At 39.4% G+C, this 12704-nt stretch overlaps 1 protein-coding gene across 4 annotated transcripts in view; it reads left to right on the top strand.

Moving 5' to 3' along the window:
• ATP8A2 (ATPase phospholipid transporting 8A2) overlaps positions 1–12704 on the top strand; it is a 279853-nt gene that overhangs the window by 47057 nt on the left and 220092 nt on the right. For all 4 annotated transcript variants that reach the window (XM_031049535.2, XM_013129215.3, XM_031049536.2 and 1 more), the window contains 3 exons: positions 348–487; positions 3700–3838; positions 9934–9998. In XM_031049535.2, coding sequence (XP_030905395.1) covers positions 348–487; positions 3700–3838; positions 9934–9998 — 344 coding nt within the window. The remainder of the gene's footprint in view (positions 1–347; positions 488–3699; positions 3839–9933; positions 9999–12704) is intronic.

Below are 12704 nucleotides of genomic sequence, written 5' to 3'. Positions count from 1 at the left end.
GCTTGCTTTCATAGTTAAACTAAAAATTATTAAAGATGACGCTTTTGTTGCTCCAGTATGGCTAGATTGCAATACTTAAAATCAGGGAGAAGCTTGTGGCCTTTAGCTTCTCTTGATTTGCACCAACATCAGTAACCTAAATGAATCAGGCTTTTGGTTTACATTTGTGAAAACTGAAATGCTTTAAACATGTACAGGGAAAATTTGTGGAATCCGGAATTTAACAATGTGCATTAAAAGCTCCTGTTGTTCCGGTGAGAGGGTTAGAATTTAGTGTTCATTAGGGCATTAATGATTTGCAGATAGTGTAGTCCTGCTATGTGTAATGGCTGTTTTCTGTTTTGTAGGTCTGAGGACTTTGTGCATTGCTTACGCAGATCTGTCAGAAAACTCTTATAGAGAGTGGCTGAATGTCTACAATGAGACCAGTACAGTTCTGAAAGACAGAGCTCAGAAGATGGAGGAATGCTATGAGATTATTGAAAAGGTAATACACATACTTATTTTTTGTTTATCAGATTTCCTTACAGATGTTTCTTCTCGTGGAATTTGGCCTTTATACAGTCAACCAGTTAACCCATAAGAACCTGGAGAGGTGTTCTTAGTTGGCAACCTGCTCAGACCATAGACCTCTCAAGTTTTAATTTGTAAGTCCAAGACCAAGTTATGTATGAAAGGTCATTGCTACTCATAAACTCTTTTCTCATTATTTTTGTCTTGTGTAAGTGATATAACTTGAAAAAGATAACGTACAAAATCACTATGTTGCTCCAAGCTCCCATATGCTAGTGTATACAGAGAAACTTGTTCCTTTTCATATAGCAGTCTCAGTTCAGGTTTTCTGAAGGCTGTTGTAGACTCTGTAGACAAAACAGAGTGCTCACGGGGGCCTGTAGTTGCACGGCCTGGAAAAAAGGTGAAAAACTGCTCTCCATGCGAGTTGTGGAACTCATAATTCTGGGAGGGGAAAGTAGGTGCTGGAGAGCCAGTTTGAAACTCTAATCCCACCCTAAATGAACTGGTAAGATGTCAACACTAGGGGCCAGTGTTTCTTTGATATTTATTGGTTTTCCTGCTTTCTGAAATGCTTGTAGTCACTTCTCAGCTGCACTTGTTCATGCTCTTTCTCCTTGTGCTGGTTATTTCACTCGTATAGTGGTTTCTTTAAAACACTCTTTGAATTTCAATTTCTTTGTTTTAATATTAACAATGCAACTTACGTTCTGGAGCGCTGTTTTTCATTGAAGTGAGTTGCGGCAGAAGAGGAAAGGAGATTAAGACTAGGAAGGCAGCTAGCTTTCATAGGGTTAGGAAAAAACTCCAAGAACTCTTTAAGTAACAGCTGAAGATTGGGTCTTGTTTTTCAAACTAATGCCTGAAGACATCTTTTGTGTTGGCCAGTGTGGTTGTCTAATCCTTGGTTCTGTAGGTTTGCATAACTTATTTCAGCTTTCTGCTTCCTGCACTATGCTCTTGTACACTTCTTTTTTCACTGATGTGAGAAGTGAACATAGCTTGCTTCTCTTACTTTAAAATGTGCTCTCAAGCCTTAGATAACTTTCAGCCATTTATCTTCTGCAACTTTTCACAATTTAAAATCTTGGAAAAAATGAACCCATGAATGGGTTATAGAATTGGAATTCTGGAATTTGGGCCATATTGGTAGGAAATATCCGCTGTACCCCTTTCCTGTTACTGTTTCCTTGCTGATCATACCGAAGAGCAGGAAATTGCACTTTTTCTTTTTTTTTTTTTTTTTTTTCCTTTCTTAGAGCTGATTTTTCCCAAGGTAAATTCTCTGGTCTGCAGGCACTTCTTGCCAGATCATAAACTGGCTTGTGGCAGTAACAAAGTATAATGTATTTTAATAGGCTGATTTTTTTTCATTGAAAGGATCAAATTAGAGTAGGAGAGCTACTTTGCCAGTCTGAGTGTTGATTACTGGATCATAGTACAGGTGTACAGAGATGTACAGAGACAAACATGAGTGGGCTTCCTTCCCCACCTGCACACTGGCTGAGAGGGTTTCAGCAGGCAGAATAGTAATGCCCCTGCTTGGGTAGCTCAGCCACGCTGATCCCTGTGCTGTCATATTTAACTGCTTAACAACTGACTTTGGGAATAAAAGACAATCTGCAATTGCATGCTTGGATTTAATTTGCCACCTTCAAATGTCATTGGCATTGATAAAGCCATTTTTGTATAGCCAGGAGGCTGTAAGGTACTAAAATAAATTCTTCCACCTTTACCAGCTGAATATCTCATAATAAAGCTTAAGCTTTGTCAAGACCTGTAACTGATGTCAACTCAGATATCTGTATAAATAACAGCTTCCCTTTCTTTTCTTTCTGCAAGCATAAGTGCACACAAACAGGAGTTGCAAATAATGCCCTCTTCATAGAAACACAGAATGATTTGGGTTGGAAGGGACCTTGAAGCTCATCTAGTGCCACCCCCCTGCCACGGGCAGGGACACCTTCCACTAGATCACATTGCTCAAAGCCCAGTCCAGCCTGGCTTGAACACTGTCAGGGGTGGGGCAGCCCCAGCTTTTGTGGACAACCTGTTCCAGTGTCTCACTGTTCTCATTGTAAAAAATCTCTTGTTCATGTCCAGTCTCTTTCAGTTTAAAGATGTTCTCTGTTGTTCTGCCACTGCAGGCCATGGTATAAAGTTGCTCTCCAATTTTCTAATAAGTCCTCGTTATATATGAGAAGGCCACAGTGAGGTCTACCTGAAGCCTTTTTTCTCCAGGATGAACAGCCTCAAGTCTCTTAAATACTTCTGTTCGCTTTGTCTGGTTTTACTTGAATAATTGTAATCCCTACAAAGAATAGAAGCTGTTACTTATTCTATGCAATTCCTGAAGTGAAACAATATGACTAAACTCAATTTGTATCAATTTCTTTTAAATTTAAATCTTTACATGTTGAAGGAATCATTAATATGCCTTTAAAGTTAAAATCTGCTGAGTAGATTATATCTTTTGACAATGTTTATTTGTTTAGGTATTTTTGTCTGCTTGACTTTCTTTTTCTTACTGTAACACAGCCAAATCTTTTCAAGCAATTGCTTTAGAATTGCATAAGAACATTGTGAACTCTGTAGTATTACATTTGTTGTATAAGACATATTTTTTGGCAGGCATCTGTATGTAGATTATAGATACTTGGATTGATTAATGTTCATACCACTTGTATTACATAAATGTAGTGATTATATCCATAAATAGTTGCAATAATTTTTTCTTTGAGTGATTGTATCCCGTCTGTATGTACATTTTATGGGAGGGAAATGAGTTTAAATGATGTGATGCCAGGTGACTTTTGTTTTGTGAGCTTAGGAAATATATAAACTGAGACCACTCATCATGTTGCTATGGTGATTAGTGAATACTCCAGTATATATGTTCATCCATAGGCTAGCTTGGGAGTTGTATAACTTCAATTAATTGCTCTTGAAACATTGCCATCTTTCTGATCAGAAACACTCTGTTCCATTTTGTACCCCTTGAAATGTGAATTGTATGCAGAGGAAGTAGAATAGCCACACTAGAAATTTAGTGTAGTGTGTATTACTTGTCAAAATCCTGTATTAGCAATGAGGTGCAACATGCTGTCTTTAATTCCTTTTTGAGTGTGTTCCAGAAGAGGTTTATCTTAAGAAAACCATCCCTCAAATTCTCTCTTTTTTTCCCAGGATTTGCTGCTTCTTGGAGCTACAGCCATTGAAGACCGCCTGCAAGCAGGTGTTCCAGAAACAATAGCCACACTAATAAAGGCAGAAATTAAGATATGGATTCTGACGGGTGACAAGCAGGAAACGGCTCTCAACATAGGTACTTTCTGGCTACTCTGAATTTGTTTGACTAGAATTTTTGTTTACTTCTCAAAAATGAGTAAAGTTTCATCTATCCTATGCTGAAGTTGTACCAAGAGGTGAAATAGCTTGCTGAACTGATAAGATTGTGCTAGAATTAAGGTGTGTGGTTGAAATAAATGCTTTAAAAGCAGCAGGCAACCTGAGAGAAGGGAAATATCATCTATTGAGAAATTAAAAGAAAAAATTGTAGCTACACATTCTTGGCATAAATACCTCAAATAAGTTGAGAAGTTACTGACAGCAGCTAGCCTGAACACAAGTAAATGAGCTTTGCAGCAATTGCTTGCTCTGAAGGCTGAGGGGAGAGTACCTTCCAGCTTGCTGTCATAAAAAAAGTTTATGAAACAACTTGAAAGGAATAAGCATCTCCCTTACAATTTCTAAATTACCACTTTTAGTGTACAGTTTGATAGTAAAACTCAAACTTAATAAGCTTCATGTTCAAGTTGCCTTGAAAGTACAAACACATGGCACCCTTCCAGTTTTTGTATATTGCAGTTTTAATGGGTTACAAGCATTGAATTTAAAACCTAATCCACATGTATGTTTTATGCTTCAGGTGTAAATATGCTATCTGGAGAATAAAAAGTATTTTCAGTTTCTCATTGTGCGTGGAGGTTATGCTTATGGACTCTCTTGCTGCAAGGATATGCATATGTACTGAGGGATATTTGAACTCTTGGCAGCTGCATCAGGGAGTTGGAGTACTTTGTTCTTCCAGCTTCATCTCAGTTCATTGGCCTTCATCATTTGTATGTTGTCTCTTGCATTCCTGACTTCTCTGAAGGGTAATGACTGACCTTGCTGTGGTGTGGTTGAATGCCTTCTATTTAGTCATGTGCCAGCTCATAGTCCTGCAGGTGAAGAGGGTGTTTCTGATAAGCTTTAATTAAACCTTTTGAACTCTCTACTTAAAGTCAGAAGTTCAGAAACATTTTTTATAATGAAATGTAGTCTTCAGTTTTTATCAGCTGAAACTCTCCTTAGCATCTAGAAACAACTTTAGAAGTCTTAACAGTGTTTCTGTATCTTCATCCTCTGTTAAAACAATCTGCAGAGCTTGGATCATCTTTGCCTTTCAGTGAGGCAAAAAAGCCATGGCAGATTTCAATTTACCATGATGTTGGTTCTCAGCAGGTTCCTGGAAAAGCAGAACTGATGTGTTTCCAGCTGATAACTTTCTTAGATTTTTTCTGGGAATGGGGGGCTGTTCAGTCTGGAGAAGAGAAGGCTGCATGGAGACCTCATAGCAGCCTTCCAGTATCTGAAGGGGGCCTCTAGGGATGCTGGGGGGGGACTATTCATTAGGGACTGTAGTGACAGGACAAGGGGTAACAAATTAAAACTTAAACAAGGGAAGTTTAGATTGGATATAAGGAAGAAGTTCTTTATTGTGAGGGTGGGGAGGCACTGGAATGAGTTTCCCAGGGAAGTTGTTGAATGTTCCATCCCTGGTGGTGTTCAAGGCCAGGTTGAACAAAGCCTTGGGTGATATGGTTTAGTGTGAGGTGTCCCTGTCCATGGCAGGGGGGTTGGAACTAGATGATCTTAAGGTCCTTCCAGCCTAACTTTTCTATGATTCTATGTAGTTTTTACTGAACTGCATCCCTCCCTTGAACAAAAAATTAATCCCTACAGTCAGGCTAAGAGCTCTTACCTACAGTATGCATTTGTAGCTATGAGCACTGCTTTATAATCACAGACTGGTTTGAGTTGGAAGAGACTTCAAAGATCATCCAGTTCCAAATCTTGGGCCATGGGCAGGGACAGCCTGGCCTTGAAAACTTTCAGGGATGGAGCATCCACATCTTCCCTGGGCAACCTGTTCCAGTCCCTCACCATCCTCACAGTGCATAATTTCTTCCTAATATCTAATCTAAACCTATACTTTTTTTAGTTTAAAGCCATTCCTTGTAAAAAGTCCCTGTCCAGGTTTTTTGTAGGTCCCCTTTATGTACTAAGGTCTCCCTGGAGCCTTTTCTTCTCAAGGCTGAACAATCCCAGCTCTCTCTGCCTGTCTTCATAGGAGGGGTGCTCCAGCCCTCTGATCATCTTTATGGCTTTCTCTAGACTCCCTCAAACAGCCCACATCCTTCATGTGTTGGGGGCTGAACACAGCACTCCAAGTAGGGTCTCATGAGTCCTGAGAAGAGGGGGAGAATCACCTCCTTTGACCTGCTAGTCATGCTTCTTTTTATGCAACCCAGCATATACAGTTGGCTTTCTGGGCTGGAAGCACACAGTGCTGGCTCATGTTGAGCTTTTTTACTAGACCAGATTGCTCAAAAGCCCTATCCAGTTAGACTTCCAACAGTTCCCTTGATGTGGCACCCACAACTCTTCTGAGCAACTTGTTCCAGTCCCACCACCTCCATCATAACTTTCTTCCTTACGTCTGGTCTGAACTCACACTTTCAGTTTGAAGTGATGGCCCTTGATCTGCCACACAGGCCCTGGTCAATTTTTCTTATATGCCTGCTTTCTATATTGAAAGGTCTCTGCAGAGCCTTCTCCAGGCTGAACAAACCCCAACTCTCTCGGCCTTTTCCTACAAGTCATATATTCCAGCCCTCTTATTACTTTTGTGAACCTCCTGTGGATCTGCTCTAACAGGTCTATGTCTGTCTTTAATCTGGGGGCCCTAGAGCTGGATGCAGCACTCCAGGTGGGGTCTCACATCCAGTATTTCATGCCCCAGTATCCCCAGGTAGCTCTCTGAAGGGTCACTCAATCAATTCATTCCCCAGTGTGGACTTAATTGTGTTGTGACAAGTCCAAATACCAGGTGCAGGACCTTCCACTCAGCTTTTTTTAACTTTATGAGATTCTTAGTCTTACTTTTCCAGCTTATCAGGGTTCCTCTGGATGGCATCTCTTCCCTCTAGGTTATCAACTACACTTGGTGTTACTGAGAGTGTACTCCCATTGTCTGTCATTGATGAAGATACTAAATGGTGGTGTTCCCATGATGACCTCTGAGGGACGCTACTCATTACTGGTTTCCACTTGGACATTGAGCCATTGACTGTAACCCTTTGGATGCATCCATCCATCCAATTCCTTACCCATCTTACAATCCATCCATCAAATCCATATCTTTGCAATTCAGAGGTAAGAACACTTCTGTTACAGCAAGCTGTGTTTTTTTGTTTGGTTTTTTTTTTTTCAGTTGAGGGAACTGAAGCAATACCAGCATGCTTGCCTGCATCCCTATGCAAAGTTTGAGTGGGGCTTATATGCCTTCTCTAAACACAAAGGATAGTCATTCTCGCCTCAGATGCTGGGTTTTGTATGCCTGCAGTACGAATGTGCCTGTGGGCTATGACCTTGAACTCCGGTTCAAGCAGTCTTTCTCCCAGGACACTTGAAGGGAAGCAAGTCTCATAAGTATCTGATTCATCTGCTTCATGTACTTTTAGCAGACTTTTAAATTAAAGAGCTAGATACCAATTTACAGGTGCGGATTGATATTTTGTACCTGGCTTTGAACCCGTGGTTCATCTTATTCTACTGAGAAGTATTGACAAAAATATGCCCTGATCTTGGAAAGTGTATTTTTGCTGGCTATGTTAGTACAGCCAGTAATAACTGTTATAAAAATATTTTAAAACTTTAGAATAGGACTACAAATGTTGCTTATGGTTGCTGGTTACTTTGTACTAGTGCTATATTTTAACATTATTTACTAGTGCTGTATTTTAACATAGTCCTGAAATTGTACATAATGTATAGATTTCCTATAAACCATTGTTAGGCTTGACTTTATCTTCATATTCCAATCTTGATCTCGTTCCTGTTTAATGTGATGACAAGATGTGAAGTGACTTCAATTGTAGGATTACTACTTCTGACTGTGATTTCTAAGATGCCCAGCAGAACTGTTTTCCACAGTTGTTTTTTTCCAGCTGCACTTGTCAAGTGGCATCTTGCTCATTTTGAAAGGGGTAAAATGAAACACTGAGCAGTGGTTTGGAAATTTATAGCTTGCTGTTGCAGCTGCTGTTCCAATCAAATGCTACTAGGAAATCCTTTTAAATTGGTTATACTGAATTTGTAACAGCCTACTGCACAAGGCTGTTGCCATTCCCTGGGGAAAGGAATAACCCTGGCATGTAGGGAAGTTTTCAAGCTTGTAATATTTTTCTCCTCAGTAAAACTAAGGAAGCAGTTCTTGAGCCTGGGGTTAACTTGGAAATGGTAAATTGACTTATTTCTCAAGTCAGTGTTTTGTCTCTACCTGTTGAAGTTTTGTTACTCAGTCTTCTGTACCACCACCTAAGACTTGTTCACAGGCAGAATCAGAGGTTATCTGCAAAGCTTTCATGTTGTAAGCTGCACTTCATTAGAATATATTTCATCTTTTTACCAACAGGCCTGTGTGAGTTGTTTCATTCTATATTCTCTAAAACAGAAAGTAAACCTCAGCATCTCAGCTTGGTAACGCAAATAAGATGAAAATGCATCTGCAAGGTTGCACCTGATACTCATATTCCAAACAGCTGTGAATGAAAGAGAAATTAAACTTCTGTGGGTAATCAAACCTGCTGCCTTGAAAGTGCCTCCCTTTGTGATATAAATGTGCCTTCCGCAAATGAAGATGAGGGATTTGCTTTCTTGCTGGAAGTGGTTTGTGCAGACATGTTAACCCTGGATTATACCTACAAAACTAGCCAATTATGAAAAATTCCTTAGCCTGAGGAAGTGATTTGCATTGCAATTGATGAATCTGTATGGACTTCCTAAGGAACTAAGAATCCCACAGAAAATGAATTCACATCTCAGTTCTCTTGCTGTTGCACAGAGAGAGACACTTAATCTTTTTACACTGACTGTGTTGTTCTGCTTTTGAAACTGCTGGCCTTGCAGTGGTTCATCACAGGTATGTTACTCTCATACTGCAGTAAACTCTAGACTCTAAAAGACTCCCCAAGATCTCATTTTATTTGACAGCCATTTCTTAAACTTGCTATGATTCATTTCTGTGCAAAAGCACATCAGAAATATGAAATAATTCTATTGTGTTTCCTTTTCCTGTGTAACTTAGATGAGCAATGAAAGGCATGTGGTTCAAATAAACGAATTCTTTGCTGTTTTGCGGAGCTCTGTTGTGCTAATCTCAAGAGAACAGGCATGAGCTTTTAGGTAATGCAGTCTAGTCAGTCTGCAAGTTTGCGTTTGTCTTTTGCCTTTAATTTGAGCTGGAATTGCACTGTTTATTCTGCAGATGCCAAGTATATATAACCTGGATAAGACTGTCTCATGTCAGTGATAGTCATGTGGCAGAGGAACTGCCACTTCAGTGGCATTGAGTGGTACTGCAGTCACTGGCTCTTAGTACAAAAATAAGAGGCTTCTTTTTCTGTCTTGTGAGTTTCTGCTTGGAATTTTGGTGTCCTGGTAAATGTCCAGAACTGTCTTCCATGCGCTGCACCACACTGTGGCAACTTGCTCGTGTTTCATGTTGCAGTACTACACTAGGAATAATCTAGTACAATTATCTGATGCCTATAGGAGTTGGTAGGGGCTCTGTGTGTGTCATGGATCTGTAGTTTTTGATGAAAGACTTTTTATGCTAGACTCAAGAGCAAAAAATCAATGCTTGTCTAACCCAACTCTGGCTGAGGGGAGTGATAACACCAAATGATCCAATGTGTGTGCTTCTAGTCATGTGGCACAGGTACAACTGTGCATTCAGATCTGTTTCTATAATGTGATGAAGGCAATTCTGTCTTCATGTAGATAAAAAGAACTGTTTTGGTACACAAATATATGATTTTGCTGTAGGTCTATAGCCTATATTTACTGCATCTAGTTTGCATAGTGTTTTCTTTGGTTAAAACATCTGAAGTGATATTCTTGGAAATGCAGATGAAATGCAGCTTGTGTTACTAGTAAAACTGTCAAGTTGGAGTGTGTCCTACACACCTATGCTTTGCCTACCTGAAAGTAACTTGTAATCTGACCTAGAGATTCTTATCTTAAGTTTTAGCTAAACCTTAAATATTCTTCCGAAAAGTAAATCCTTGACTTTTATTTCTTTTTCTGTTGCAGGGTATTCTTGCAGACTCATTTCACAGAGTATGTCTCTCATCCTGGTCAATGAGGATTCGCTAGATGTAAGTAAGCAAATCTTGATGTAATTCTTGACAGAAGGAGGTGTTGTTTTCTCATTCTCTCGCTTGCCACATCATCACTGTCACCTACATGGGATCACTAGGAGTGGGTCATAATAGGACCTAATAGAGTAGGCAGTTTCTCAGCAGTATCTCTGATCCAAGGCCCTGGTAGGCAGCACACCTCCCTTGAGACTGGGTGAGGCTGAGGGACAGGTTCCTCTTTATTTTGAAAAAAAAAAAAAAACAAACAACTAAGTCATAAGTAAATGAAGGCTGGGTCATAGCCTGAGGCGAGTGCTTGCCCTGCCTGCACCAGACTGCTGTGCCCTGTTTGCTACCTCTGTAGAGAATATACAGAAGGTGCTGAGTAGTGCCAAACAGCTTCAACATCTGCTTTTAAATTGTGATTTAGGTTAATTGGCTGAAAGGACTATGAAAGGGCAGGGTGAATAACAAAAGGTAATATAATGTGGGAACTAAACTGGGAGAAAACATTGTTGACCTAAGCATCTCTTCTCACTTACCCACAGCTTTACAAATACGATAACTTAGCTAGGAGTGATAGGCAGGAATCCTGTGGAAAGAAATTCATTAAATAAATTAAAAGAAATTTTAAATATTCAAATAAATAAACATATTATATTAACATATAATTAAAAAAACATTAAAATAAGTAGAAGACACTACATACTCCTTTCCCCATCAAAAGGAGGGTAAGTAAATGTGATAGATCTACTCACCCACTTGATGAATCTTGAGTCCATTGCCTAGTTTCAGACTTATGTCTTCTGGGGCAGTGGGGGGAGTATGGGAATTAGCAGCAATCCCCTTAGGTTTAGGAGAAGGAAGCTACTATCAAGTGAGTATTAGTAGGGCAAGCAATTATTGTCATAACTTCTAAACTTTTTTGTAAGTAAATGTGGTACTGCTGTTCTGAGGTATTCTTTTAACTGCTTGAGCAGCAGAAACTGGGGGTCTGGAAAGCTGAATACAGAACTATATATTTTTACAGTGATACCAAAAAATAAAACTTAACTCTCTGAAGCTAAAACCCAAAGATAACTTTTAACTTCTAGAGAAACTAGACTTGTTAAGTAGCTGTACTACAAATGAGAAAATGGGTAAAAAAGTAATAAACTGAGAAGCTGAATGGATTGAGCTGTCTAGGAAGATTTAGGTTGTATCAGTCTTCATGATATGGATTAAGATAAGGAGAAATTATAAAATCTCTGTTGGAAGTTTATTGAAAGTCTGTCCTCTTACTGTGTTGAAGTGTTGGCAGATTTATCTAATCAGCAGTCTCCAGTTTGAACACCAATCACAGTTATATTGACAGACCCCATGATGGTAGAGGAGGTCCTTGGTCACATGTAAAACACATGAAACTATTACTGCAGTCTCCTACCGTCTCTATGCCAGAAAGCAGTTTGGCTGGAGAGATGGGGGTGTGGAGCCTGTTTTAAGACCCTTGAGGATTCTTATTTGTCTTTAAAGAGTGTGGGAATTGGAGACTTTCTGACTGCATGGAATACTGGCCATTAAGATGGATCTGTTCTTCAAATAAGAACAGTTAGTCATACTCATAAAAGCATGAGAGGTCAAGGATGACACCATCAGTAATATGAGTTGTTTTGTGTGCATCTTGCCACGGCTCAGTGTAAGGACACTAGAATGATAAAACATTGGTTGCCAGAGAATGAAACCCCCCCTTCCTCTCTTTTTGCCTGACTTCTGCCAACATAGGAAAGAAATATGTAATCAACTTTCTATCCAGCATACTTAAAATCCCGAGATAAAAAGCAAACTCTACAATCATCTCTCCCCACCTGCAATCTCCATTTATGTAGCTGAATTAGGAGTTCTGTGGAATAAAGAGAGTACAGCAACTGCTCCTAATTTTTTAAGTTGGAATTGTAGTGTTGCTAATAGCACACGTTGAATTGAATGCCTTACACCTTAACTGTATCCTCAGCTGTGTAACTGTTAGTATCACAGTACACGTAAGGATTCACTCTTGCATATAGAAGATACTTCACAGAACTCAATACAAAACACCTTGGTGAATTTCTGTTGTGTGTTGCTTGGTGCACATATGGTAGTGGTATGAGAATAGGGAGTGGAAAGAAATAATAGAGTGGTTCCACCTGTGCATAGCAATATATCTTCCACACTTTCTAATTTTAACTGATGCCTTCTCGTTTCCTTTCATGAGCCGCAAATCTGAGCTAATACTCTAACAGTTCTAAAAATCCATCTAAGACTGGTGCCTGTCTTTCATGCTTTTCATTTATATAGCTTTACTTTGAAATAACATCACTGAAAGTTCTCTTTTCTGGTCCTGTAACTTTAGATAATTCAGAGTTGGGGATGACAAACTTAATCTCAGCTGTACATGCCTCTGGCTGCTGTTGGGGTGATTTGAGTTTGAAAAGTGATAGCTGTTAAGCAACATCCCCTGTGCAAAGTTGAGAATTTACTTCAGACATACTGTGTATCAGTATTCTTGGAGCATTTCAGCATTAAGTGTGGGGTTTATACTTGAAACAACCTGTAAAATATAACCACACTTGATTCATGTTGAGAATACAGAGTCTTTAACAAGTCATTGTTAGCGGATAAGTTTTAGCAAAAGCAGCAGATAAAACAGTATCTGTTCTTGGTTTGTTCTGGGTAGACACTTGTATTTTGTGGAAGCCTTGTGGAATA

This window comes from Melopsittacus undulatus, chromosome 2 (genome assembly GCF_012275295.1).
Source record: "Melopsittacus undulatus isolate bMelUnd1 chromosome 2, bMelUnd1.mat.Z, whole genome shotgun sequence".
In the NCBI taxonomy this organism is placed as follows: Eukaryota; Metazoa; Chordata; class Aves; order Psittaciformes; family Psittaculidae; genus Melopsittacus; species Melopsittacus undulatus.
This window is presented reverse-complemented; position numbering and strand designations above follow the sequence as displayed.